The sequence below is a fragment of the Heterobasidion irregulare genome (assembly GCF_000320585.1).
Source record: "Heterobasidion irregulare TC 32-1 unplaced genomic scaffold scaffold_06, whole genome shotgun sequence".
Taxonomy (NCBI): Eukaryota; Fungi; Basidiomycota; class Agaricomycetes; order Russulales; family Bondarzewiaceae; genus Heterobasidion; species Heterobasidion irregulare.
In genome coordinates this window covers 1,471,723-1,499,157 of record NW_009258202.1, presented here as the reverse complement: position 1 = coordinate 1,499,157, position 27,435 = coordinate 1,471,723, and the positions used below count along the sequence as shown (strand labels likewise).

Sequence of the window (27,435 nt, the reverse complement as noted above, 5' to 3'; positions counted from 1 at the left end):
CTCGGCGTGTAAACGAGGGTTAGCTAGATGGCCGCGAGAAGCCGCAAGAGCGTGACCGGAATTCTTGATCATGCAATGTGGGGCTGCCACCCCGAACAAAGACGGTCGCGTCACTCCCCGTTCTCTGGCATGAGGTCATGCTATATCTTTTGGCTGCTATGCTTTGCTCTCCTTGCTCTAGCTACGCTCACCACACACATCTTCCGCTCTCTGCCTGTTCAGACAAACAGATTACCAATTGACACGCTCCGGATCCTCAACAAGTGCAGCGAAATTAAACTTGTGCCTGGCCCACCGTCCGACTTTCATGATCGCATCACTTCCGATAGGTTCCAGCTCGGGACCAAACCAATTCTCATCAGAAATGCAACTGTATGGACGGGTCGTGTCAACGGGTTGGAGATCATACAAGGAGACATATTGCTGAACGGGGGCCTTATCAAGGCCTTAGGAAACGTCGACTCATTCATGCGAGCAGGCTACTCGGATGCTGTGACCATAGATGCACAAGGTGCTTGGGTATCTCCTGGGTATCTCTTTATGACCAAAGGACTAAGCATCTTGTATCTGATGTGTCCCATGATAGAATCATAGATGTCCATTCACACATAGGCGTTGAATCTTCGCCTCATCTAATTTCGGATGATAACTCATTCAAAGGACCGATCGTTCCCTGGCTCCGCGCCCTTGATGCATTGAACACGCACGACGACGGAGTGCAGCTAGCTGTGTCCGGTGGTGTCACTACATCACTTATCCTCCCAGGCTCTGCTAATGCCATTGGTGAGCAGGTTCTCGTTAGACATGTAAGCACTGGCGAGTTCAACTTTGTGCACTTGCAGGTGGTCAGGGGTTTGTAATCAAATTACGCCCTACGGACGAAAGATCTCCGACTTCAATGTTGCTTGAACCCCCTTTCACGATAAATGGAAGTGAGATCCCACCTGTGGTCCATCTCAGATGGAGACATATGAAGTGCGTCATTTCATCACGTTGTTGCTTGAGGTTCAGACGATGGAATGCTGTTTTTTCAGACACGCATGTGGTGCGCACAACAGAATCAAATGAAAGAGAGTTCACTGCCTTAGCTCTACACTTTGTTCAGGTGAAAATCCCGGTATGTTTTATCTGCACGAATGCCACCTGGTCTATTCACACTCTCTAAAGCTCAAGTCTACGACGACACCCGGATGGACGATGTTTGGAGTTGGAGACAGGCGTAAGCCTTGGAACATTTTCGCTGCATAGGTTCCATTTCATAGCAACATCTAGGTATGATACCGCTCGCAAGGTAAAGAACGCTCAAGATGCGTACTGCGCTGAGGCACAGGCGGGGAGGTGGCACAAGCTTGGGATTTTCCCGGAAGACCTGCAGTGGGAATCGCTTGTTGACATATTACGAGGCAAAGTGAAGGTGCGCGCGCTTCTCCTGAAAATGATAAAGACCGTAATCATCCGCCTCTCAGGTCCAAACTCACTGCTACGAAGCTACAGACATTGATAACTTCGTGAGGGTGAGCAGATCGGATGGGTCATCCGGTCCACAAAATCTTTTCTAACCAACATCTAGTTGTCAAATGAATTTCAGTTCGAGATAGCAGCGTTCCACCACGCTCATGAAGCTTACCTTGTACCGGACGTCATGAAGAGGGCGTATGGTGAGGGTTCAACGTGCCCTTGCACAATATTGGACACTTATTTTTGCTTAGGCAAGACGCCAGCCGTGGCTATTTTTGCTTCGTTCGCTAGGTATGTGATACGTCTATCTTCTGTGAGTATACTCCATCCAATCCTGTTTTCTTTCCCTTTCCTTGCAGGTACAAAAGAGAGGCTTTCAGACATTCAGAATTTGCCCCTCGCCTCTTGGCTGATGCCGGCATAAGGGTTTCGATGAAGGTAAGTACCCCGAAGTACGCAGCTTGTATTCAAGCAGATCCCTCTGTGACAGAGTGACCACCCGGCTATTGTCTCTCGCTTCCTGCTTCATGAAGCACAGCAAGCGCATCATTATGGACTTCCAGACTATCTGGCATTATCGTCTGTAACCAGCACAGCTGCCGGTATCATTGGGCTTGATCACCGCATTGGCTACATCAAGGAAGGTAAGAGACATAAAAAAGAGACAGGTAGTCTGATCTAGAATCTCATGCCTGTTTTATCGTGATGTTCAAGGTTATGACGCAGGTAGGCTCTGTCTTTGTCTTCTTACACTGCCTTAAAATGAGTACGTCGTAGACCTCGTTATTTGGGACAGTCATCCTTTACAATTGGGCGCGACGCCCAAACAGGTCTTTATCGACGGTGTCCCTCAATTTGACGCACCGCATGTATACTCCAAGTCCTCGCAGAAGCAAACAGCACCGAAGACCCCTGATTATGACAGGGAAGCGGCAGCTTCCCTCCAGCATGATGGTCTCCCTCCCCTTCAAAATCCCAACCCTGTGTCAGGAACCATAGTCTTCAGTAATGTGTCCAGAGCTTGGCTACGGGACAACCATGGTGTCAAAGCTGCGTCTCATTCACGTGCTGAGGTGGGTTTCGCCACGGTACACAACGGGCACGTCATTGGGTTAGGTATGGACAGAGAGTACTTCGCAGCATTGTCGAATCCAGAAACCACCATGATTGACCTCCAGGGTGGCTCGATCGCTCCTGCTCTTGTCGGAGCTGGGACATCCGTTGGTCTTCAGGAAATTAGCATGGAATCCTCTACCGTGGACGGAGTCGGGTTTGACCTGATGGGAGGCGAACTTTCTACCCTCGTCGAGGACCACTTCATCCTCAAAGCTGCGGACGGGCTCCAATTCGCCACACGCGATGCTCTGTGAGTTTAACGATTTTCTCATATTAAACCATGAATAACACTGTCGAAGTCTGGCATATCGCTCTGGCGTCACTACCAGTGTCACGGCCCCATCAAATGGTGGATTGATTGCGGGGCTGAGCGTTTCGTTTTCTTTAGGCGCATCACATAGATTGGAAATGGGCGCGCTGGTACAGGATGTTGCAGCTTTGCATGTGTCAATCCACCGTCTTTCGGAGCTGAGCGTTAGCACCCAAATTGCGGCACTACGACGTCTCCTGTTGAGTCCACCCAAGGACGAACTTGGCAGGTGGTTCGCAAAGGCAACAGCTGTAAGTGCGATTTACCATGTTTGATTTCCCATTATCGTTTATTTATGTTTATGTGACTTAGGGATTGATACCGCTTGTTGTCAGAGCACACAGTGCCGATATCATCTCCACTTTGATTAGTTTGAAGCGAGAAGTGGAGGAAACTAGTCACGTCGCGATGCAGTTGACCATCGTAGGCGCTGCTGAGGCCCATCTACTCGCCGAAGAAATCGGTGCTGCGAATGTCGGCGTGATTGTTGCACCGCCTCGCTCATTCCCATATACATGGGATGACCGTCGAATGTAGGTGACGAGACACATGAAGTTGCCAATGGTTCTGATAGCCGATTTCCACCAGCCTCGCCGGCCCCCCTCTGACCAACACCAGCATCGTGCCTTTGCTTCTTTCACACAATGTGACGGTGGGGATCGCTCCACAGGGAATCGACGACTTTACGGAAGGTATGGCGACGTGGGCATTGCGCAACCTCCGCTGGGATGCTGGATGGGCAAGTGTCACCTTCAGCCTGCCCTCGAAGACCTGCTCATGACGATCTATTCATGGTGGACAGGTTGCCATCGACGGTGGCTTAAAGGAAAACGAAGCACTCGCGCTGGTCTCGACAAACATCGACAAATTGTTGGGCGTGCATACGGACCCTATCGATGCAGACTTGGTCGTTACCCGAGGAGGAGCCTTGCTCTCGTTTGAGGGCAAAGTTGTCGCCATCATCTCGCCTCAACGCGGCACTGTTGATGTTTTCTGATATGCATCAGACAGAGAGCGACTTCCATATCCTATTGCTCGTGTTATGTGCCACGCTCTCGCATGTACGGTATCTCAATGCCCGACAGGAGCATATATTTTGAACGTAAACATGGTCGTGAGATATATTAACCAAGCTCATGCAACAAAAATAAGATAATAGAATACAAAAGAGTAGACACTGTCTTCTAAGAGTGTATGTAGGGAGGTAGCTGTGTGCATCCTTCTTCCATTGTAAGGAACGTCGGCGCTTGGGTGTTAGTCAAATGCGGGTGTATACAGAAGTCGATGCCAAGGCGCAGGAAGTAATAAGCGTGCGCGAGTTAGTATGCTTGCATGCGAATGTACAGATGAGAGAAAAAGAGAATGGTTGGATATGAGGAGTGCACAGCGCAGAGCGAGAGCGGGAATGTTGAAACAAGAGCGTCCGTGGCGATAGGGCGAAATATACAGGCGCGCGATTAATACGGGCGTGACCCCTGCTCCTCCTCGATTGTCGGATGGCGACTGTGTGAGAGGCGTGACGGTGTGTCAGGCGAGTCCCCGTGTCCCGCATTTGACGGGATGCCAATACTGGTTGAAAGCGGTGTCGGCGTGTACTGCGATGGCGAGTCGTTCAAAGAGTACGAGTTCGACGACGAGCGGGTGTGCATCAGCCGCGTCGGGATCTGCGTTCCGTACGACATCTCCGTGTCTGTAGACTGCGCGCTTGGCGGCTCGGCATATGTGGTTGTAGGCGTGAAGGCTGGGTAAGGCCTGTTCACGCTCGGGTCGAGGGGGAGGTTGTGTGTGGGGGTGGGGTTGGTCGGTCGACTTGTGGTGAAGGTGGACGAGGGATAGGACGGCGAAGGCTCTTCGTGCTCTTCGGAAGAATGTTTGCCCCTTTTCTCTGGGTCGCTCCGTGCCAGCGTCGTGTCACTAGAAGACGACGTTTGGCTTCTGTGACGGCTAGATAATGGGCGGCGGTGCCAGAGTGATTGGAGGCCAAGGTTCCATAGGGTGTTGAAGAACATGATAACCACTGTGATACTGAGGATAACGGCCATGACGATACCGATAGCAACGCGAGGAATGGGGCCCAGGTCGAGGTTTTCAAGGAATGCGATCGATAACCCGGCACAAACTAGGCGGACGATGGCCAGAAAGATCGAAAGCACGTCCGCGCGGCGAGTCTTGCCCGGACGAAGGATGGAGAGAGAGAGCAAAAGGAAGGCTTCGATCACTACTATGAGAGCGACTTGAACGGTACCGTTGGCTTTGGAGAAGGCTATGAAAAGAGAGCGCAGGAAAGACGCCAAAATGGGTAGCGCGAAGAAGTAGAAGCGGGGAGCACGGAATTGACCATACAGCGGTTCGTACGAGGGAAGGTCTGCGAGGAGGAGGAAGGGAGACGATCGACGACCGTAAAGAAGTACACGGACGGTGGCGTAGCCGACGGCGCCTATGATCGCGATGAAGGTGATGACAGAGATGAGTATGGAAAGCCAGCTATCCTTCAAGGTCCATTGGTAAAAGGCAAACACGACCAATGGGAAAAAACAGATGAGCGCCTGGCGAACAAAGTCAAGATAAACATACAACAGTCAGTGGCAGCAGGAAGTATGCTAACCAGTCGCAAAACCCATGTACGAGCAAATACAGGGAATCTATCTTGAATGTCACGAACCCACGTCGGCTTGCTGCTGCTGCTGCTTCTGCGTGAGAAGAGTAGTAGGATACCGTAAAAGATAGCCAGGACTGCTAGTGTGATGGCGATGAAGATGAGCGTAACGAGAAACACGGACATGAAAGCGTTCGCTGTCGCAATTCCAAGGCCGTTGACATATATAGGAACACCAGCCTCAAGCACGTTGGAAGACGCCTTGGTTACGGTCTGCACCTCATTCACCGCGGACAGCTGAGTGGAGTTATGGACGCTTGTTGGGGTGACGTAAGTCGAGTTGGAGAAATCCGCCAAGTTGATTGTAGGAAGAGCCTTGACAGCCGCAGAGAGCGCCTTGGGAGCAGCGTAGTTTGCTGATAGAACGTTGTACGGGCTGAGCTTACGGTTGACGAGCGCAACACCATCGTCCGTGGCATTGACCATGCTACCGCCCGTGTGAGAGCGCATGTTTGTGATGCTGTTCTGCATTGAAGAAGTGGAAGACTGGCCGAATAGGCCCATTGCCCACGAGAAGTTGAGGGTGAAAGCGCGGTAAACGACAGGATAGTTCAGGTTGAGGAAACCGGAGCTGGCAATGTACTGATAGAGGGCGATCAGGTCGAGGAGCCTGAAGGGGGCGAGAGCTTCGGGGATGAGAGGCTGCCATGCGGAAGAAAAGAGGGCAAGAAATGCGATGCCTCCGGTAGCCCACGATACGGCGGTTTGCTGTGTCGACCAACCGTTCGAGATGGTGGTCTGTATGCATGCCTTGAGGTCTCCTGTGCCAACCTCGAGGAGGGTGAGCTGGGCGAAAGCCTCGAGGTCGGGAATTTTGTAGGCGATACCAGGGATGAAATTAAGATTGACGGAGTCCGGAAGGGCGATAGATTCAGCGCCAACGAAATTGTAGACGGGGAGGGGACAGAGTGCGCCGCTGAAGAGGGAGCAGATGTCGATGGTTATGTTGGCAGGGTGCGTACCATAGACGTTGAGGAAGAGATTGGCAGTGACGTTCACATTTGCTTGCTAAAAGAGAGTGAGCAACGGACAAGACTGGAGACGGCACGAGGACACGGACCACACTGGCAGCGGAGATGTTGAAGGCGACTGAGTGGTTGTGGGCGATGTAAGCGACATCGAACTGCTGTACCAGGAGGTTTTCTGGGGGTGCGCAGTATGATACAGAGGAGGTGACTGTGGAAGGAGAAAGGGGGGAGGTAAGCCGGGCACGGAGGCAGATGCAAGAGAGATGCGGACATAGGGTGTCTTCGTGGGCGGACGCGAGGGGCAGAAAGAAGAGGAGAGAGGAGGAAAGAAGTCGCGGCCAGGCGACAGAGAAGCGCATGATGAGGAAAGGGGAGGGAGGAGGAGGAGGACGAGTGAAGGGGCGCTGTGTCGGGAAGGCCTGCGATATAAAAAGACGTGAGCAATTTGAAGGTGCGCCATTGTTCTGCAAACGCGCATACCGCGCTGTCTATTGTCTATTGTTGTGTTCGACCAAGGAGTGTCGGGCGACAACGATGAGCGCTGTGCGGTCTTGCAGCTTGCTGGCTGTTGGTGCGACTGGCAACGGGGGCAGACGCAGATGAAGGCACGGTTGCACACTGGGGGCAACCGTCCACGGATGAATAAAACGTCCTCGCCGCACATCCGTTCAGCGCCTCCATCTACTCGGCATCCCCCGGCGCCGCTCCTGCCGCGCCACTCACGCGTCACTCCTCCACACCGTTCATGATACTTACCGCGATCGTTCGAGTCCTGCATGACATCCAGGCAACCAACAGGTGCAGTTTATCTCCCTCTCACAGACCGTCCCTCTGACCTCCCATCTAGTTCCCTGGTCAGTCGTCTTGTTTCCCATCCCAATCGGCGCTGACCCACACCCACTAGCCCCGTCTGCTCATGTCATGTCGAAGAGTCAGCCATCAGCCAGCACGTTGACGCGCACTTCAACGACCCTCCACCCACGCAGCCATCTGCTGCTCCCGGCCCCGCTTCTAGACCCCTTGTGTCTATCTTTACGCAACCGAAACGTGCTGAACCATCAGCTGCCCGCTCCCCAACCCAGCCATCCATCTCCAAGAAACGTGGAGCTCGGGCGCCAGATACCCCCATCGCTTCCAAGCGGTCAAAAAGAGATCATTCCTCAACTAATACACGCGCAGCTGCCCCGTTGTCTGAGCGCCTCCGCCCCACATCCCTCGACGACTTTGTCGGCCACCTCCACCTAACGGGTCCTGATGGTACTCTTTCTAACCTTGTCAAGCTCGGTACCGGCAGCATAGTTCTCTGGGGCCCACCTGGGTATGGACATTCTCTATGTGTAATATATTTCCTGAACGGCTTACGCGTCCTTTTGGTAGATGCGGAAAGACAACCCTCGCGCGCCTGCTTGCTAACAGCACAGACGCCGTCTTCAAAGAGCTTAGCGCTACAAGTTCTGGTGTCAATGATATTCGTCCCATCGTGGAAGAGGCTAAAAATGTCTTTTCTCTCACTCGCAGGTCTCTCATATTTTAAATTTATCAGTGTCTACAGAGGCTGATGATGGAGCACAGGCGGACAATCATGTTCCTTGATGAAATTCATCGTTTCACAAAGGCTCAGCAGGTTTCTCGTCATCATTTCTTGCGCGGGATATCATCTTTCTTACCGTTTTGATACAGGATGTTTTCCTGCCATTTGTAGAGTCTGGACAGATCCAGGTAATCAGGTCCCGGTTATCAGCCTAGTCATGGTAAATTAAATCATCATTTGAAGCTCATAGGCGCCACGACGGAGAATCCGTCTTTCAAACTCACCAATGCCCTGCTTAGTCGATGTCGGTGAGTAGGCTTCCTCAAAGCACTCGGACAACGCTCACATCAGCGCAGTGTCTTGAAACTCGAACGTCTCACGGACGAAGAGATCACACGGATTGTCGTCAAGGCGGTTAAGCGTGTGGTCGCATCTACCCCAGAGATCGTTGTTCCTCTAGAGGATGCTGGGGCCTCGGCAGTCATCGATATCGACGCGCCGTTCTCTTCGCCCGCAATCCTTAGCCCTTCTCATGCCTCATCACACACACTGTCCTCGTCACAGCTCGTCCCTTCACAACCGGATTCCTCTTCGCAAGTCACATCTCTCGTCTTGACCACGCCTCCATTCCCGTCCCATCCCCAACTCACCCCTCGCATCCTCGCAAGCCTCACCTCTCTCTCCGCAGGCGACGCCCGCACCGCGCTCTCGCTCCTTGAACTGGTCCTGGTCTCCGCTCCAACGACGCCCGAGGCCACGCTGCTCGCCTCGCTCCGCAACTCCGTCTCGACGAGCTACGACCGCACGGGCGACGCGCACTATGATCTCATCTCGGCACTGCACAAGAGCGTGCGCGGCAGCCAGCCCGACGCGGCGCTGTATTGGCTCGCGCGCATGCTCGGCGCAGGCGAGGACCCGCTGTACATCGCCCGGCGCATGACCGTGTGTGCGAGCGAGGACATTGGGCTCGCGGACAATCACGCGTTGGTTCTGGTGCGCCCTCCCCGCCTTCCTCATCGTTCGGTTTTGTGACCGCGTGGCAGGCGACGGCGACGACGCAGGCATGTCAACAAGTTGGCATGCCCGAGTGCCGCATCAACCTCGCGCACCTCGTGTCCTACCTCGCGGAGGCACCCAAGTCGACGCGCGCGTACGAGGCCTATGCGCGCGCGGAGGCGGCGGCGAAGCAAGACATGACCGTACCAGTGCCGATACCCATGAGAAACGCGCCGACGGGGCTGATGAAGGACATGGGGTACGGCGAGGGTTACTGTTATAACCCTGAATACGCGTATGTCTTTATGTTCGTCGTGCTGTATGGCCATTAACGGTCAAACGCGGGTACGCAGACACCCTGTCACGAACGATTACATCCCCGAGCGCTTCCGCAACGTGAGATTTTTGAGGGAAATAGGTGACCGAACTGACAAGACATGGGATGAGAAAGCTTTGAGGCGTTGGGAGGTGGATGAGAACAATGGAAAAGAATGGGAGGGCAGGGTTTCTCATAAGAATATATGACAGGCTGCAATACCTCCACAAAGATACACATTAGTTTGATTTTATGAACATGTCATTGTAGGCCATTGTCCACATTGCTACAAGTAACAGAAGGATGCAAGCAGCATAAGGTTCTTGAAATCCAATCAAACATCCCAATCCACAGAACACTGAAAATGAGTATTGCACTGCCTTGGGCATACACTCTATCTTCCAATGGAGCACAGCCACCAAGAATCTGATGATCACACAATTTTCGGGGCAAACAAAATCTATACTGGTAAAGACAGTCCCACAACTACAAATAAGGGAATCCATCAGACAGATGTCCCACTCGCTGGGCACAGCGCACTAGCTCCTTGGAGCCAGGACGAAGCAGCCCAAACGTCCTCGAGACCGCCCAAGAGGCGGCTATGTTCTCAGTTGAACGAGGGGACATGGATGTCATCGACTGGATTTGAAGGATGTGGCATGTGTAAACATGCGAGACTCGAGTTAGTTTCTATAGAATAGATCCTAGCTGAGTATGTTCTAGGGAAACCGGAAAGTGGGAAGGCTGGTATATATAGGGACTTGGATGTGGTCCGTGCGCATGGCGTGGGAAGAGAGCGCGTGTGTGTGGAGACGGGAGGAGGGGGCGGTGGACGTGGATAGATTACATACAGGAATGAACGGACAAGAGCCTTTGCCTGAGGCCTCTGCCTCCACTCATTCTGTGCAGGCCAACATGCCAGCCCTCGACCCCGACCCCGACCCCTTCGCCTCCCGCTTCCACGGCCCTATCCCAGACATCCCCGACGATGCCTACCGCGTCCTCCTCACCGGTTTCGGCGTGAGTCTCCTATCCATGTCTCCCTCTTTCTCAGCGCTTAGCCCCCATGCCTTTAGCCTTTCTTTCGATACCGCGAAAACCCCTCGTGGCTCGCAGCGCGCCCTCTCAATAATGTCACTTTCCACTTCGACCCGTCCCCCGATCGCATGGTCGAGGACGATCTCCCTCCCGCCGCCAATGGCCGTGGCAGAGCTCGTCTGATCCACATCACATCCCTCCAGCTCCCCGTCACGTACCAGGCCGTCCTCGACTGTGGCCCTGGCTTCCACGCGCGCCCGCCCGTGCTCCCGCCGTCCAGCGACCCCTTGCACCCTCTCGCGCCCCCACCCGAGGGTGGCTACGACTTCATATTCCACCTCGGGCTTGCAGGCCGGGGCCCGCTCCGCATGGAGCGCCTCGCGCACAAGATCGGATACAGGATGAAGGACACCGCCGGGCAGCACGCCCCGATCGTGGATTACCTCCCCGATCCCGCGACGCTCGAGCAGTCGCAAGCGGAGGTGCTCGAGCACGCCGCGCGCCTCGCAGCCTTTCTGGGCAACCGGGTCACCGAGGGCGTGATGGACGTGCACGGGCCGCTCGACGCCGTCCAGGACTCGCCCACGCGGGGATTCGGCAAGGGGTACGAGAGCTTCGTTGACGATATGTTCACTGCGATCGACGTTGAGAAGCTCGTGTACGACCTGAAGGAGCAGGGCATCGACGTGAGTCTCTCTCTCTTTCTCCGTTCTGCCGATGTGCGGCCCCGTGAGGAGGCCTGGCTGACGCTCTCGCAGACGGTGTACTCGTCGATGGACGCGGGGCATTACGTGAACGACTTTCTGTATTACTGTTCGCTGGCGGAGTCGAGGCGCACGGCGACGAAGCACGATAGGACAAAGCTGACACGGGTGCTGTTCATGCATTGCCCTCCCGCGGGGCAGCCGGTCAGTACGCAGGAGGTCATCGATGCTGTCAAAAAGATTATATTTTGGGTGTGCAAGGACGAGGATACGATCCCGCCGGTGCCACCCCTGACAGGACGATGAGTGCGATGTAGCTGCGGGCGATGCCGATATGGCAGGTCCTGGGTATATCTGTTTTTGTTTTCTTTGGGCTTCTCGGTGTGTCGCGTCTGAGTGTACGAGTATCCTGTCTCTGTCCTTGTCTCCGTTACCCCTCTCTTCCCTCACACCTGTACTTTACAAGAGGAAGACTCGAACCGCTCGGTTCGCCATGCCGCCACAGTGGCCTCCTTTTTTTTCTACTAGACGTTCTAGATGGTCATTGTGATAGGGTCATTTACCATTTACGTAGGTCAGAAGCTGCAGCACCTTTTGGGGATATCATGTTCTGGTGTCTGTACGCTCTTTATGCGTGCGGGCGTGTTTTTCATGGACTACTATATTCCATGTAGCGATCATGTTGTTCGAGTGCCACGGCTCGACTGGGGCCTATACACACGTTGCTATAAACACGTTGAGGGCTAGCGAGTTACCATGGTCTGGGTCTTGCTTGGCTGATTGAGATGAGGTAGAAGAACGGTGGGATTTAGGCAAATGCATTCGATGAATGTGAAGCTATGTGAAGTGGCGAGGTTCTCGATCACAGCACATTACCCCGAAATATCCCAAAGGGATATTTGAGGGACATAGCGAATATACCATGAATATACCTGGAATATCCCACTGAGGGAATATCCCCCCAATATACCACAGTCGATCCAGTTGGGCGGCTGACTCGTCAGCTTCCATCGCCACGTGATGGCTGCGTGTCGTCGGACACGTCGGAATTTCTTTCAAGTCGTACTCGCTTCATTGTCCAGGCTCCTACCCATCCGAAGGTGAGAGGAAAGCTAGTCTCCGTTACTGACCCAATCACAGAAGACAGTCATTCTGTGTATATAGGGTCTGCTTCCAAATGCAGGGGTCTTGCAGGTAGTCAGGATTCCGGTGTTTGCCTGTCTAAAATGATGGGGTTTGCAAGAAATGTGTCACCAAACCTGACTAAAACAGGGATGCAATCCTTCAACATGATATATTTTGCCCATTGAGCACAATATTGCTTGACAAGATAGGCAAGTTAGTGTCTCTAATAGCTTTTTGCTCCAGCCATTGGTTTGAGTCCTGATGAAGACAATATTTTATATGCTCCTTTTTATATCCTTACCATCCCTTCATGTCTCTTCTATCATTTAAAGTCAATTCAATCTTTTTTTGCACCCCAAAACTGCCCAAAAACACATCTTGAGCCTTCCCAAGATTAGCATGTGAGCTGCTTTGCATATGAGTAGGGCTAAGTCTAAATATATATCAAATTTAACTTGAAATCCTAACTACCCACAAGAAGGGGTGATTCAGATATAGACTAGAGGAAAGTGGGTGATTCCAAATAGCATGTGCCCAATAGTTCATAGTCACATATAAAAATACTTTCTAATAAGGAGCTTTCAAACTTCAAACTGCTAACCTCTCACTAGCAGCTGGCTCAAAATATTAGTAAGCAAATGCCATCCATAGTGCTAGCCACTCAAATTTATAGCTTGACACTAGTTTAATGAAAATACATTTTATTCTTTTGTTTATCAAGTGGAAATATAAAATGGCATATTACATTATATTATGCTATATAAATTTATTCACTATACTTTGCTTTTTGTCATCCTGTCAATCCTATACCTTTGATCCTATGCTAGTACTTGTGAAGCTTCCCTCTTTGAGTGAAATTCACAAGAAGACTCTTATCTTTTTCAAGAAATGCCCATGCCTATAGTAGCTTAAGGTTGCTAAGGCAATTCTAAAGGGCAATAAAGATTTTATTTGCATTTTGGGGATGGGTTCTAAAAAGACACTCACTTTCTAAATGCCTTTATTGTTCTATTATTGAATATTCTAGGAAAGCAGAATAAACATAGCCTTTACCAATTAGGTATCCTTATAGTTACACTAATAGGGAAAACTACTAGTCCCACAAAATATTAGGTGCTTAGCATAACATTATTCTACTTCTAGACCACTAATGTACAATGTTCCTTAGGCAAACCAAAATAGCCAGTATTGTATTATTATTGTCAGTTCTAAGAAACTCATAAAAGAGGACAAAGGCTTCAAAAAGCTATAGAAGGATAATTACTTTATCTTACAAATTATAAGTCTTGTTTGGAATGAGGCACACTATATTAGTAAGTGAAGACAATTTTGACTAGAATATAAGAAAGCAAAGTGTTTGAGATACCTTAGCTAAAGTATGGCATATCCAGAATGTTACTAGCTAAGAATATCAAGAGTGCTAGCTCAAATGCTAATGGGTGAGATAGTTGGCATGGAGGTGGCTTTGTAATAGTAATGATAGTAGCTTGGCAAAAGTATAGTGATATGATTTGAGAGCCTATAAAATGTCATCTTAGTATGAATAAATACCTATTTTGATTAAAGGTAAAACTAGTGTGATATGATATAAAGCACTATACCACACTATAATATGCTTTTAATAAACAAAATAATTAATTGTATTATTAAACTAGTGTTAGGCTTTAAATTTGGGTAGCTGGCACTATAAGTGGCATTTGTTTACCAATGTTTTATGCCAGCCACTGGTCGGAGGGAACTGGGACAACTTATAAAAGATCCTTATTAGAAAGTATTGTAGTATATGATTATGGAAACATCTAGCATGTGTCACTCAGAATTACCCACTTTCCTCTTACTATCAGATGGGTAGGAGCCTATTTATTGTCACTATTTTTAAGTATAACTTGATAACAAAGTGAATGCTAGAGCAAAAAGTGATAAGTTCTGGTTATATCATGCTTGTAAGGATATAGATTATTTGCTATACTAAATTTTTACCTACTTACAAGGTTGCAAGTTCAAACCTGGTATATTTTTTTTCTTTGATTGGGTATATTTCCTTTCTATATAATCCATCAAGAGCCACAGTGCTTCTATTCTTATAAAACATAATTTATAGCTTATATCAAATATATATAATCTTACCAGGGTTGAATTTGCAACCTTGTAAGTGGATAAAGGTTTAGCATGACAATATAACTACTATACTAGCATATTAATTGATTTACATCCTTATAAGTGTTATGACTTAGCTTATTGAATCTCTTTAGGACAGTCTATTACTAATCATAAGCATAACAGATACTAGGTAGCTCCACTTGGAGCATATAACATAGTATATGACTATTGTTCCTAGTATTCAATAGATCATACCACAAGTTGGATAGGGGATTTGTCCTATAAGCATGGGTAATTGGTTAGCATTAGGCTTAGGGCTAATAAGATTCATATACCATCATATTCCTACCAGAAGTATATAAGTGTATTATAAGAGTTGGTGTATAGGAGAGCATACTATCTATAAGAGTTGGAGGGATATCTCTAGAAGTTTGTAGGAGCTTTCCTATTTGGTATATAAGGCCTATAGAATAGGCTGAGGTTCTTTAGTCTCTTTTCCTTTATACTATCATAGTTCCCATACTGTAACTTTTGTTCCTAGGCAGTCATTCTGATACCTATAACTATTATCCATTTCTATATTACTATTCTAAAATAGTTAAGCTTTCATATCCATTCTGTCCACTTGTGTAATCTAGGGAAGAATCCACTATTCTTAGAGTTATTGAACAAGTAGTTTATAATAACAAGTGTGATATAACTAGAATTTACCACCTTTTGCTTTGGCATTCATTTTGCTATTAAGTTATGCTCTTGACATCTGGGGCCTATAGTGACTTTGTAAGCCATTGTGTTGTATATTGTTTGTCAAGCTCCAAGTCTTTGGCCTAGAGCCCCAAGTATAACTCAGTAAATTTCATAATATTATGTATTTATATTACTAATAATCTAAATCTTGTATATAGCTGGTCTTTTATGGCTAATGCTAGTAAATTTTCTAGGTGGCACATGCTTGTATATATTTTGTGCTAGCTACTAATTAAGAGGGCTTGGGATTACTTAAGGATTACAGCTATTTGTAAAATAATAATCCTCTTAAATCCAAATGCATAGTACTATAGATAGCTGTATAGTTATAGATAAGCAAAGTTGACAAATTTCAATATCCATTTCTAGAGCTTTCCAGTTACACTAGAATCAATAGCAATGCTTGGATAAATGTTATTGAAATATTTTGAGTAAAATCCTATAAGCCATTAGTCTAGAAAAAATAATTCTTTGACCTAGAAGCCTTTAACAATTGGCTGACCCTCCCAAAAAGGTCTATAAATCATGTAAAATGCACCAATTGACTTCTTTCAACAAGTACTATATGAATCCATCAAAAATTTTGCTAGAAATATCTATATTTTATCGCCAAAAAAATTGTTAAGGTAATATAACTCAAAGCACTGAACATGCATTCCTCCATTATTACGAGTTCCGACCTGTCGCTTCGCGACTCTTGCACAGTGCTTAATAGTATTTCTTGGGGTTAGGGTTGAATCTGAGTTTTGTAGTTTAGTTTTAAATGACTATGAGGATTGAAATATTCTGTGTTAGTTGCAAACTATGCATTGATTATAGGCTACCTACAGTCTGGGTGTGGTCTGTATATAGTCTGTGTGTAATCTATTGTTGGCTATATACTTGTGACTTGATTACCTATTACATGTGCTCTCATTTTGTATGCTTTTATTGTATATGCTCTTATTGTGTGTGCTTCTGTCATATGTGCTCCCATTGTGTGTGCTTGAATTAGGTGTGCTCCTATTGGGTATGCTACTATTGTATATGCTTCTATTAGATGTGCTCTTGTTGAATGGGTTCTTGTTGGGTGTGCTCTTATTGAGTATGCTCTCATTAGGTATGCTCTTGTTGAGTGTGCTATTATTGGGTATGCTCTTATTGGGTATGCTCTTATTGGGTATGTTCTCATTTGATATGCTCTTGTTGGGTATGCTCTTGTTGGATATGCTTTTGTTGTATGTGGTGTGCTTTTGTTAGATATGCTCTAGTTGGATGTGCTTCCATCATGTGTGCTCTCATTGTATGTACTCCCATCATATGTGTTCCTATTAGATATGCTCTAGTTAGGTGTGCTCCTATTATATGTGCTCCCATTACATATAGTGTGCTCCCATTATGTGTGCTTCCATTGTGTATACTCCTATTGTGTATACTCCCATCGCATGTGCTTCTATTAGATGTGCTTTAGTTGGGTGTGCTTCCATTATGTGTGGTATGCTCCTATTAGATGTGCTCTAGTTGTATGTGCTTTGATTATATATGCCCCTATTGCATGTGCTCCTATTGCATGTGCTCCTGTTGCTTGTACTCTTGTTGTATGTGCTCCCATTGCATATGCTCCCATTGTGTATGCTTCTATTGTGTATGCTTCTATTATGTATGCTCCCATACTCCTATCATGTGTGCTCTTATCATATGTACTCTTGTTGTATATGCTCTTGTTGTGTGTGCTCCCATTACATATGCTCCCATTGTGTATACTCTTATTATGTGTGCTTCCATTGTATATGCTCTCATTGTATGTGCTCCTGTTGTATGTGCTCCTATTAGTTTTATTGCACTTCTTTTATAGGTTATTGGACATTTTAATCTAACTTGAGTAATGTTCCTAGAGTTTTCCACCAATGTAAAAGACATATACACAGAATGCATAGATTTAGCAGGTATTGAGTTGGAAATATAAGGTACATTGATGGTTAGAGTCAGAATATTTTGCCTTGTGCTCTATGGATTTTGTCATATTTTGTCAGGTTCCCTTTTTGGATTTTTGGTGCAGAAAATGCTTTAATCAGGAGAAGAGAAATTAATAATTTGGCCAATAAAGTAATTGTTTTAGCCTCGCACTTTGCGCTCGGGTTTTCATGTGGTTTTCACGTGTTGCCACGCGAGACACTGCCCTTCCACTCTCTTTAGATGCCCTATGCTTAGAAGAGAGCACACACTTTTTGCAATATTTCTGGCTTGAAAAAGAAGCCTTTTAATCACAAAGTCAACTCTTCTCATAATATAGAGATTGATACTCACATAGATTTAGACCTTGAGGCTCTTGAACTTTTTAACATAGATAATGACTAGTCATGGTCCAGATTAGGATCTTCATGCTAAGCATGCTAGTAGTCTAAAACCAACATATGTTAAGGTTGATGATATTCTTGATAGTAAGAGAGATAAGTTTTTGGTGACTGAGAAGATACAATTTTTATTTAGTTTACTTCACATGGTATCACATGTATCTCTTTTAGGGCATCCAGTGCCTATAAAAATTCACCAAAAAATTGGCAGGTCCCAATTTCTTATGGGAAAATACCAAAAAGGGCATTTTAGATATCTTTTGACTTCCTGAGTCTGCATCTGTAGTTAGATTTCATAAATTTTAGGTGTGTTAGCTACTATGTTTATTTTTCCTTTTTGTTGACTTTGCTTATTTGTGACTATATATATTTATTTTTGCATAGCCACTGGAGTCTAGATAAGGCTAGTCACCTTGGATCTTATACACTCCTATTATGGCCATTAGTGAGACCCAATGGCACATATCCTTGATTTTTCTCCACAGAAAGAGCTTGTGGTTTATATGGCTGTATGAATGCTATATAAGCAAACATGAGCACCAACTAGATCTCTGGCACTATAGGCTTTCATGTTTGGGCTGTGTAAGTCACATAGGGCTCTTATGTTGCTCAAGCGATGCAAAAAATAGACTAAGACATTCACAAATATTAAGTACTGCTCATAGGCCTGACAAAGCATCATAAAAACAACTGTGGGGGGTATCTAGATATATAAGGGATGTAAGGAACATAGAGCCTGATTAAGGCAAGTTCTAGGTACATTATGATGTCAGCATAAACTCTCAGATATGTGTTCCAGTTTGAGAGGACTATCATTTTGCAAACAGCTGTAAGGTTCAAAATGTTACTTCATTACATCATTTATTTGTCATATGTTTTCTGTTATTTTATCATAGTCATCCCTTGCCCTCGACACGGCGGTGGGTGTGTGATTTGGAAGTAGCCTAGGTCCTGAGAGCAGTCGCGGTCGCCAGCCAATGAGTGGCTAGCGCCATGTGTGACGCTAGCGACGACGTGGAGGGACAGAGCCTCTGTGCGCACACGTCCGGAAGGGGCACGGAGGGAGGGACGCGCCTGGAACGTCTGTCTCTGCGGGTTCTGTGGGGTGCGGCTGGGCGCTGGACGCTGAGACTTCGGAGAGTGGAGGAGCCGGAGCGGTCATGGGGACTGACGGGGATACTGAGCTGGGTCGCTGCGCGGGGGAGAAATGGCCGGGTGGGATGGCCGGGTGGCGCACTGCCTCCGGGGCAGACGCATTCGCGGATCGCAGCACAGTGGCGCTCCGATGTTCGTGCCTCCTCGACTCCCTAGCGCGTCACTGCTCCCTCCCTGCGCTCCCCTCCCCGCCGTCCCACCCGCCTGACATTCATGTCCTCCCAGTCCCCCGTATGTCTCTCCTCTCCTCTCCTCCCCCGCCGCATCCTCTCATCCCCCGTCCTATCCACAGATTCGCAGGAAGCTCGTCATTGTTGGCGACGGTACGCACCCTTCTTCTTCTTCCGTCCTCCACTCCCCACGGCCTCACCCTCCTTGGCTTGTCAAGGCGCATGCGGCAAGACGTCCCTGCTCTGCTCCTTTGCGCTCGGAGAGTTTCCCAAAGAATACGTCAGTCCCTCTCTACTCCAATCTCTCCCGTCCCCTCACCCTCTTCCTCTTCTTAGCAACCGAGTCGGTCCACCCACCTCCATCCGTCCCCTACCATCTCTGACCGTCCCCGTAGCCATATTCGAAAACTATGTTGCTGAGATCAGACTAGACGGGAAACCCATCCAGCTCGCCCTCTGGGATACTGCGTACGCTGCCGACCTTCCCTCTTTCTACTTGGCTAACCCAAATCTCTCGATCTTGACCTCTGACAGTGGCCAGGAAGAATACGAGGCATGTCGGCCCCGTGCATCTCCTTCGGCCTTGGACTGACGCCACCCTCCCCTTGTCAGCGCTTGCGACCGCTCTCGTATTCGAAATCTCATGTCATCCTCATTGCGTTCGCGATCGATACTCCCGATTCGCTCGACAACGTCTCCGTCAAGGTTCGGCCCCATCCTCCTTCTCTCCCTCATCCTTCACTCATAGCCGCCCGAACGCCCTCTGCGTGATCAGTGGATAGAGGAAGTCCGCTCCATCTGCGGCCCCACCATCCCCATCATCCTCGTCGGCTGCAAGGTCGACCTCCGCCCGCCACCGAACGACCCCAACGCATCTCAGTACGTCTCTCGCGCCCAGGCGGAGCGCGTCGCCCAGGAGATCGGCGCCCGCGCCTACAAGGAGTGCTCCGCCCTCAAGATCGAGGGCGTCGACGACGTCTTCGAGGCCGCGACCCGCGCGAGCATGCTCATGCGCGAGGGCGTCTCCGCCGGCGGCGCCCACCAGAGGAGGCGGAGCAGCCTCTCGGGCGACCGCGAAGATGCGGGCACGGGCCTGAAGTGCTGCGTGATTTGCTGACGCGGCCGTGCGAGGCGCATTGGTCCCGTCGGTGGCGCGGTGTGAGGGGTGGAGGCAGGATATGCAGACGGATACAGAGTGGACTTTTGTTTGGGTCTAAGCCACTCGCCCTTCATTTTTTTTCTCCTTTCTTCTCACATGTTATAAGCTGCTAGCGTTCAAGCGTTCAGGCGTTCATGTCCCGCCTTTCCTTTTTGCCCATGATAGTTCTGATCAGCTCGTTGCACTGCTCTCACACCGGTCTGCGCCCGTCGCAGGCTTTAGGTTGCCCTCCCGCTCACCCGATAGGCTGCTGCGCCTTCAATCTTTTATTAGTGTCTAGTTTTTTCCTTCTTTTCTTTGCCGATGTTCGGACATGTCAGTAGATAGTCGCACCATTACTTTGCAACCTCGTTCCTGTTATGCATTGGATCACTCCGTGTCGCACTCACAAGCATATAAGTCCGCATGTATGACCGGCCGGTCAACATCATATTACATTCTTCTACACTGCGTCCATCCCGAAATTTTACAATGGCTATTAGTGCTACACCTCTCGTTCCAAGAAATCGACGACGCTCGGACGTTGGCCCCATGCGTGTCGTGCAGATCAACTGAACCGGGCCAACCGTCTCCGCCGCATCTCCTCTACGCTCACGTCTTCCTGGGGCGCCTCCGGCGCGGAACCAATCTCGGAATCTGGTTCTGTTTCTGGTTCCGTGTCGGTCACGCTCGACGCGTCTGCCTCGTCCACCGGCGGGGCTCGCGCCCCCGATGCGACGGACGCTACAGGGGGCGCGGGCGCGAGAGGGGCGAATTCGGGCACCTGGAAGCCTGCGGGGACAGTCTCGAGCGACGCCTTCAACGCGGCCTGCAGCTCCGCGTCATCGTCGTCGTATACACGGTCCCCGGCCATGCTGGCACTGGGACCAGGCCACGCAGGCTGCGCGCGCCCGAGCGCCGCGTCTGGGTCAAAGTCCTCGTCGTCCATATAGTCGTCGCCGTCTCGCGCCCGCCGTTGCCGTGCTAGGCTCTCCATGATGGCGCGGCGCATCTCGTCGTCGTCTGTTTCGTCACCCTCTGCCGTAGTGCCTGCCTGTGCGGCGCGCGCGTCGCCAGGGGCAAAGTGGGCGATCTCGTCGTCGTACTGTTCCCGGAGCACGAACTCCTGCTCGCGCTGCATACGCTCGAGGAGGGCGCGGTTACGGGCCACGCTCGCTGCGACGGGATCTGCAGGCTCTGGTGGGTGCATGGACGAGGAGGGGATCGAAAAAGACGCTGGATGAGGGTTCGGGCCGGGCCCGCGCGCTCCTCTCGCAATCGATGGTCCCGACGATCCGCTGCTCAGATTGGGAACGAAGGGACCTGCCCAGCTCGCTTCGGGCTCCGATGCAAGGGACGCCTGCAGTGCAGCCTGAAGTTCCAGGTCCTCGTTTTCGAGGCCTTCGGGCGCGTGAGGCGTCCGGATCGTCGAGAGGCGCCCGGACGGAGTGTTAGTGTTTGGTTCTGAAATTTCAGAGGCTAGATCGTCGGCTGAAGAGCGTGGAAGGGAGAGGGCCATAGGGTCCACGGGGGTGACGGCAAAGACGGAATAGCCTGAGTGGCCGTGCAGGAGAGATGTCAGCGGTTGTACTTACGAGCCGGTTAGGAATCGAACCTTCAGATTCCGCTTGCTGCAGCATCATGCCGAGGTACGTCTTGCTTACCCACTCGGGCCTTTGAAGGAAGGAGTTCAGATTGAACCAATGCGTGTGGCCCTGGCCTTGTGCGGCGTGATCCCCGAAGCTGCGCAAGGTGAACCAATGCTGTTCGAGGTTGAGGATGAAGGCGAATTGCGTGCTGATCACGGGTTTAGATGTGAGAGCGCTGGACGCCGACTTGAAGAGGTAGCTTACTGTGGATGATCCTGGTAGGATTTCATCGCTTCGCTGCGCCAGCGGATCAGACTGTTAAAGAGAGATGTTGGATCTTCAGTCAGCGAAAGCAAGCGTGCAACGCACCTCAGCCCCCAAACGTCCAGCGCGTTCTCGAGGACTTGGACAGAAAAGAATCCTACAGGGTAGCGTTGAATCGACTGATAGTTTCATCATCCGACGATAGCCGACCTGTATCATCCATGTTCGTGCTTGTTCGATTATCATTCCCTTCGCTGTAACTCTGTTCTAATGTATCGAGGGATCGCGCGATGGCGGACAAGTCGGGTGCGGTGAACTATCAGCGCAAAATTTCGAGCGTGAGTGATCAAAATGGCATGGAAGGGGCCCAAGAAATGATGCGTACGTAGTCTCCCTCTGCGATGGTCGAGACGTTGTATTAGTCGGAGGATGGCGGGGAAGGATGCGGACGCACGCAAAAGAGAGTTGAGGGCATGCTGGGCACATAGCATGGACCCTGGCTCCTGTTTTTCGTGGTAGATGAGCGGAAGGAGAGCATCCATGGCTGTAGCGAGTGTCGGGAGGCTTGTGTGCGGAGGGGACTCGCGGTGGTCGAAGGCCAATACGCGTACGCGTCGCGACACGCGTGCATTACATCATCAGGTGTTGCGGGGTCCTTGGCGCATCCAGTCGACGATTGACGCGCCTTGGGCTGGCAACCCGGACAACAAGCACTCCCTCCAGCCATCCTCACAGCACGCGGTCGGTCTATCGTACAGACGTATTCTGACGGAGATTTCACAGATGCCCCGCTGGAGACCAACGCACCGTGTAATTTCCATCCTCTTCCTCATCTCTTGTCTGTCTCTCGTAAACGCCCAGGACGAATGTATTCTAGAGGTCGACGGCGTCAAGTATGATTTGACTTCCGCCAGAGGTGAACACTCGGCGTCCAGAACAAGAGACACACCGCCCAGCACCATGCGAGACGCCGTGAGGTTCGATCTGTGTGCCGAGTTGGGCACTCTGGACGGTGTCGACGAAGCTGATCAGGTGCGTTAGTTGGCTTCTTCTCGCGACGAAACGGCTCACATACCGTTTGGCTAACTAGTGTCCTAAAGGGACGAGGGCGTGCTTGACGAAGACCAACACAAAGGGTGACTCGGATCGAATCATTGCGGTCGTACCGGTTGCACAGACCGAAGACCTGAAACCACAGTACTCAGCTCTTTCATGTATGTTGGAGTTAATCATGCGAGCCCGATTCAATGTTCACATTTCCCTCGCAGCTCCTAAAGGGCTTAGCATAACCCTTCATGGTTCCTCATATCCTTCTTCTTCGACAGAGTTAATTCCACAGTCCTTCAATATTTCACTCCTTTGCGCGACTGAAGCCTCTGATCCTATATTCAAGTCGTACGAGGCGGGCCAAGTCAGCGTGGAATGGAGCGTGATTGCAGGGTGCGGCTTTTCGGGCGATAAGGAACCACCAAAACACGAGGGCGACAATGGCGGTGAAGGTAGCGAGGGGGATGATAGAAAGGAGGACCAGTCAGTGGGTAGTGGAATTGGGTGGTTCTTCCTCGTGTAAGTCTCCATCTATCCTTTGCACTCGCTCTGATTTGAAATGCTCTTTGGCCTAGTCTATTGCTTGCGTTCATGGGATACTTCCTTTTGGGTGCATACTACAACTACACAACTTACGGATCAACAGGCATTGATCTAGTTCCGTGAGTGTTTTAGGTCTTTACCCTTTCGAGTTGTGCTGCTGATTGCACGTGTCAACCACATAGACACCGCGATTTCTGGCGAGAGGCTCCATACATGTTGCGCGACGTTGTATCACATCTATGTGGTTCCTTCCGACAACGACACACCTCAAGTCGGGGAGGATATATAGCCGTTTGAGCCTCGCGGTGAGTAGGAGTGGGCAGTTGATGCTACGTTCCATCAATGGACTCCAGTCGGTGTTAGTGGAGAGCTTATGCACGGTCGTCATTAATGATGAAATATTTCCACGTCTTGCTAAGGGAATCCTGAGCCTGGGTTTTATTTTATGCTTTCGTCCCCAGCGACAACTTCCAAGCCGGCAGTCGCTGCGACGCGCTGTTATGTATTATTTATGCATCGCTCAGTGACGGCAGTGGTCTACTGTGACAGCACCTTGACACTATATCTTCTTGTCTCCATACACAAACCGCTGCCGCTACCCACTGTCTATCGAAAGCTGTCGTCACTATATGGCTAAGAAAAAGTGGCACGTCGTTATAGTTGGGACTGAGCCCGGTATCTATGAGACTTGGTACGTGCAATCTTCTTTCCAGATGCCCGAACTCTCCGGCCAGCGATGATCATGCGCAAGAAGATCTGACAGAGGCATATAGGGCAGAAGCAGGCCCAAGGGTCATCAGCGTTCCGGGCAATATCTACGAGAGCTATCAGACACCTCAAGAGGCACACAATGCATACGAGAATGCGCGCCGATCCGGCACCGTCAAAATTGTTAACATGTCCGCAGGAAGCAGAGCCGATGGACTGCGCATGCCAACCTGTGACCGACGCCCGAGGATCCCTCACGAACATCATTGTGCTTTCCACGCACCATCTTCACCTCAATCCCGGCACAATATCGTGCCTAGTCAACCGTCAGGCTCTCGACCTGGTGGGCGGTCTCGCAATGCCTCAAATCAGGGCAGGGTCCCAAGTCCGAACGACAGGTCACTATCTATGTCGCGTTCGCGTGTAAGATCAGACACATATCACCCCAGTCCGGGACAGATTCGGGCCTACGAGGAGCACAGAGGAACACCTCCCCGTGACGACACGCGCCGAGGTTCCATCTTAGCGCGACGTCCGAATGCATCTCGCTCATCTGTGCACGTAGCCGGTCGCGGCGGAGCTCATACACCAGAGTACCATTCGACCCTCGGGGTTCATGATGGCCACATGCACAGTGACACGCGTCAGCCTAACTCTCGTACCGACGACTACAACTCAGCTCGGCCTGCGGCGATACAAACATCTCGCCTATCTAGCGAAGTCGAAGCACGACGTTCTCCGGGCGCTCGCATTACTCAACGCAGTGTACCATCTCCGGCTTCGGAGTCAGAGTCTTCCTCGCCTTTGACGAACGTGACCCAGTATGAACCTGGGATTATTCCAGTCAGTCCCACACGAGTTGTACAGAGCGACCCTCACGCGACATCATCATCACATTCCCCTGACCTTCATGTTACCCAAGACGACAGCTCTATCTTTCGAACGGGTCATGATGCGCTACCTGAGCCAAGTTCTCTACTGTTTTCGAGAATCAGCCCCAATGCTCTACCGTCAGACAATCCGTCACTCCCAATCCGTCACTCTCCTTCATACATCAATGCGCACGGATCATCTCAGTCTGCGATGTCTCCAAGAGGACGGCAAGAGGATGACGACAGGGTGTTCTCGGCGCACAACGGATCCGTCCATCCTACTAATTTGGTGCCGACTGTGCGATCCGATGAAATGCAGGACATCAATGATATCTCCACTCGTTCCCGAGCAAGAGTCTCACTGGCAAGAGATACGAATAACTCATATTTAAATCTTGCATTGCCCACAGACATGGATTGTATCTCTGTGCACGACACAGATTCGGAACCGGAATCCCCGCGCGCTGTCCAATATAGCATTCAAATGACACAAGAGTCTTACATTAGCAATTTGTGTCCAACATCAATTTTTAGATATGATAAACACTGGTCACCCTTGTACCCATCTGTTGATGCATTGCCAGGCTTAGCTGGGCTTGTGCAACCCAGTTGTGCAGTATATGATGCTGTACATAGGATAGAATTAGACCCAAGATCACCAATAGCAAGAAGGACCAGAATTTCCATACTATAGCTTAGACTCTGTTGTTAATAGATTTGGATTCTATAAATATAATGGATGACTTTCCATAGGCCTTTAGAGCAAGTTTTAAAGGCCATATTTTTCCAATGGCTTGGTTGCCATATTGGCCTAAGCAAAGCTAGAGGGACTTTAGTTTGTGAGATACAACTACCAAACAAATCATTGTTGGGTAAATACCCTAGACATAGGCCAATAAATCTCCCCCCCTATTATTTATACTCTCTATTAGCACCTATATACACATATATTGTGTATAGTATAATACACAATCTATTGGTTTATAACTAAGTTATCCCTCTTATACAATCTATCTATTTATCCCTTCTCACATATTGCTTTAAAAGGAAACTAGTATAGTTTGGATTTGAACTCCACAAACTACCTATATTCTTACTATCCTTACTAATTTGTTATATAAGCATTGATACTTGTGAATTTTAATATATCATATGCCCAATCCAAGCACATTTCAGATAACTAAAAAAACACAACCCAACCTTTACTCTTATTATATGACACCTATAATATGGATACTCTATTAGAAAACTATTGCTGAATGTCTTCCAATAGGTAGTAATAGTGGTGTGATTGCCTATAAGCAATTAGTATTATAGTTGGATATCATTAGAACAATCATGTACTCATGCCTATAAAAAGTGTCTGAATGATAATTGCTAAGCTGCTATAATGGCACTTTTGAACATGGCTATATATTAGCTATATGTCTAATAAAAATATAACAATTATTGAAAATATACTGGTATATAATATATAATATCAACATCCTATGTGTTAAAGTACTTGAAAAAATAAGTCAGTTTAAAGCTTTTGTGGCGAGATCTTTTTCTATATAGCAGAAAACAGACCCTCCTTGAATGAGTGATCAACCAAAAATAATTCTGGATTACCAAAAATTAAAGAATATTTGACAAACTTCTCTATATTATATCTCAGCTACACATCTTATAAGAAAGTGAGAAAATGCCATATTAACAGATGGTATCTTAATGTATATCTATAACAAGTTTACTATTATGATCACAACTTATTAGGCTTTTATAGTGGTCTATTCCTATATGATTATCACAACTACTAGGCAGCCTCACACTCTGAGGCATACATAAAGGTATAGATATTATACTTGGTCATCCACTTCTAGCAGATCATCCATCGCTGGTTGAGTATCATGAGCCTGTTGTAGCAGGCATTCTTTCCCACCTTACAAACTACTCACACATGGGCATGGAGCTCTTTATCTTCCTGGTCAGAAGGAGACAAGCAGAGAAACAAGAGTAGTCATTTTGAGAAAGAAACAACTTAGAGAATACCTATGGATACATATATGGGATTCTCATGCCCTTTCCTAAAGTAATATAAAAGGCCCATAGAATAGACTAAGGATCTTTAGTCTATTCTCTTTGTGCTATTGCAGTCTTCATACTGCAACTCTTTGTTCTACTGTGGTCTTTAAACCACAGTCTTCATTCTTATTGCCATCACTGCAATATACATTTGGCTCCTGTGCTGTATGTACAGTCAAGACCATCGTTCCACTCTTCCTCCATGAGTGACCTAAGGAAGAACCTCCTACTCTTAGGGTTACTGAACGAGCAGTTTATAACACTAAAATAGACTTTTCTGCCCCTACCTTGCTTGCACTTTAGCTTACTGCCACTCTCTCTCTTATAACCTTACTTAGTGGGGAAATAGACCCCCATTAAGCAAGTGTTACTGCATACATTCTAGAGCAACATCTGGAAAACCACCCCTTTGTATTAAGCTCTAATTAGTTCTATTTATGCATAATTAAGAACAATTAGTATTAGACATTTTTAGCTTACTCCCCTT

At 48.9% G+C, this 27,435-nt stretch overlaps 9 protein-coding genes across 9 annotated transcripts; 7 read left to right on the top strand and 2 right to left on the bottom strand.

Moving 5' to 3' along the window:
• Positions 1-129: 129 nt before the first annotated feature.
• On the top strand, positions 130-4,007 carry HETIRDRAFT_61849 (uncharacterized protein; the record flags this gene model as incomplete). Its single annotated transcript, XM_009548677.1, has 16 exons — positions 130-530; positions 587-783; positions 843-992; positions 1,168-1,219; positions 1,273-1,414; positions 1,467-1,514; positions 1,571-1,664; positions 1,710-1,749; positions 1,818-1,896; positions 1,949-2,102; positions 2,173-2,184; positions 2,236-2,824; positions 2,874-3,135; positions 3,197-3,417; positions 3,473-3,629; positions 3,687-4,007. The coding sequence occupies 16 exons, from the start codon at positions 130-132 to the stop codon at positions 3,879-3,881; spliced, it is 2,793 nt and encodes a 930-aa protein (XP_009546972.1). The 3' UTR covers positions 3,882-4,007.
• An 816-nt stretch (positions 4,008-4,823) lies between these two features.
• HETIRDRAFT_61847 (uncharacterized protein) lies at positions 4,824-7,110 on the bottom strand (the record flags this gene model as incomplete). The annotated part of the gene is made up of 6 exons (XM_009548676.1): positions 6,989-7,110; positions 6,780-6,927; positions 6,601-6,716; positions 5,769-6,548; positions 5,490-5,720; positions 4,824-5,430 (listed from the first exon to the last, which is right to left on the bottom strand). Coding segments are annotated over exons 2-6 (1,821 nt in total), but the record flags the coding sequence as incomplete, so codon positions are not given.
• A 513-nt stretch (positions 7,111-7,623) lies between these two features.
• On the top strand, positions 7,624-9,560 carry HETIRDRAFT_46394 (uncharacterized protein; the record flags this gene model as incomplete). Its single annotated transcript, XM_009548652.1, has 9 exons — positions 7,624-7,826; positions 7,886-8,026; positions 8,081-8,132; positions 8,189-8,227; positions 8,283-8,347; positions 8,396-8,460; positions 8,638-9,032; positions 9,083-9,330; positions 9,389-9,560. Coding segments are annotated over 9 exons (1,380 nt in total), but the record flags the coding sequence as incomplete, so codon positions are not given.
• A 653-nt stretch (positions 9,561-10,213) lies between these two features.
• HETIRDRAFT_476485 (uncharacterized protein) lies at positions 10,214-11,839 on the top strand. Its single transcript, XM_009549204.1, has 3 exons — positions 10,214-10,371; positions 10,428-11,075; positions 11,148-11,839. Exons 1-3 carry the CDS (start codon positions 10,267-10,269, stop codon positions 11,397-11,399), a joined length of 1,005 nt encoding a protein of 334 aa, XP_009547499.1. The 5' UTR covers positions 10,214-10,266; the 3' UTR covers positions 11,400-11,839.
• A 6,916-nt stretch (positions 11,840-18,755) lies between these two features.
• On the top strand, positions 18,756-19,997 carry HETIRDRAFT_410058 (uncharacterized protein). Its single transcript, XM_009549203.1, has 8 exons — positions 18,756-18,784; positions 18,846-18,876; positions 18,942-19,003; positions 19,060-19,066; positions 19,119-19,191; positions 19,258-19,276; positions 19,336-19,428; positions 19,499-19,997. Exons 1-8 carry the CDS (start codon positions 18,767-18,769, stop codon positions 19,838-19,840), a joined length of 645 nt encoding a protein of 214 aa, XP_009547498.1. The 5' UTR covers positions 18,756-18,766; the 3' UTR covers positions 19,841-19,997.
• Positions 19,998-20,429: 432 nt separating this feature from the next.
• Positions 20,430-22,205, bottom strand: HETIRDRAFT_101892 (cysteine peptidase C86; the record flags this gene model as incomplete). The annotated part of the gene is made up of 7 exons (XM_009549202.1): positions 20,430-21,415; positions 21,477-21,658; positions 21,715-21,747; positions 21,820-21,871; positions 21,925-22,030; positions 22,100-22,110; positions 22,169-22,205. 7 exons carry the CDS (start codon positions 22,203-22,205, stop codon positions 20,430-20,432), a joined length of 1,407 nt encoding a protein of 468 aa, XP_009547497.1.
• Positions 22,206-22,421: 216 nt separating this feature from the next.
• HETIRDRAFT_459415 (uncharacterized protein) lies at positions 22,422-23,883 on the top strand. The gene is made up of 5 exons (XM_009549201.1): positions 22,422-22,746; positions 22,805-22,928; positions 22,983-23,280; positions 23,337-23,423; positions 23,487-23,883. The coding sequence occupies exons 1-5, from the start codon at positions 22,498-22,500 to the stop codon at positions 23,599-23,601; spliced, it is 873 nt and encodes a 290-aa protein (XP_009547496.1). The 5' UTR covers positions 22,422-22,497; the 3' UTR covers positions 23,602-23,883.
• HETIRDRAFT_418741 (uncharacterized protein) lies at positions 23,750-23,941 on the top strand (the record flags this gene model as incomplete). Its single annotated transcript, XM_009549200.1, has 1 exon — positions 23,750-23,941. One exon carries the CDS (start codon positions 23,750-23,752, stop codon positions 23,939-23,941), a length of 192 nt encoding a protein of 63 aa, XP_009547495.1.
• A 44-nt stretch (positions 23,942-23,985) lies between these two features.
• On the top strand, positions 23,986-25,578 carry HETIRDRAFT_169525 (uncharacterized protein; the record flags this gene model as incomplete). The annotated part of the gene is made up of 1 exon (XM_009549199.1): positions 23,986-25,578. The coding sequence occupies one exon, from the start codon at positions 23,986-23,988 to the stop codon at positions 25,576-25,578; it is 1,593 nt and encodes a 530-aa protein (XP_009547494.1).
• Between the last annotated feature and the right edge of the window lie 1,857 nt (positions 25,579-27,435).

Excerpts from the sequence above, each read along its gene's own strand:
- HETIRDRAFT_476485 (XM_009549204.1), top strand. The coding sequence starts at position 10,267 with ATGCCAGCCCTCGACCCCGACCCCGACCCCTTCGCCTCCCGCTTCCAC. Across the intron at positions 10,372-10,427 it reads TCCTCCTCACCGGTTTCGGC|CCTTTCTTTCGATACCGCGA; the intron begins GTGAGTCTCCTA and ends CCATGCCTTTAG. Across the intron at positions 11,076-11,147 it reads TGAAGGAGCAGGGCATCGAC|ACGGTGTACTCGTCGATGGA; the intron begins GTGAGTCTCTCT and ends ACGCTCTCGCAG.
- HETIRDRAFT_410058 (XM_009549203.1), top strand. Across the intron at positions 18,877-18,941 it reads GCTCGTCATTGTTGGCGACG|GCGCATGCGGCAAGACGTCC; the intron begins GTACGCACCCTT and ends TGGCTTGTCAAG. Across the intron at positions 19,429-19,498 it reads TCGACAACGTCTCCGTCAAG|TGGATAGAGGAAGTCCGCTC; the intron begins GTTCGGCCCCAT and ends CTGCGTGATCAG.
- HETIRDRAFT_459415 (XM_009549201.1), top strand. The coding sequence starts at position 22,498 with ATGCCCCGCTGGAGACCAACGCACCGTGTAATTTCCATCCTCTTCCTC. Across the intron at positions 22,929-22,982 it reads ACAGTACTCAGCTCTTTCAT|CTCCTAAAGGGCTTAGCATA; the intron begins GTATGTTGGAGT and ends TTTCCCTCGCAG. Across the intron at positions 23,424-23,486 it reads ACAGGCATTGATCTAGTTCC|ACACCGCGATTTCTGGCGAG; the intron begins GTGAGTGTTTTA and ends TCAACCACATAG.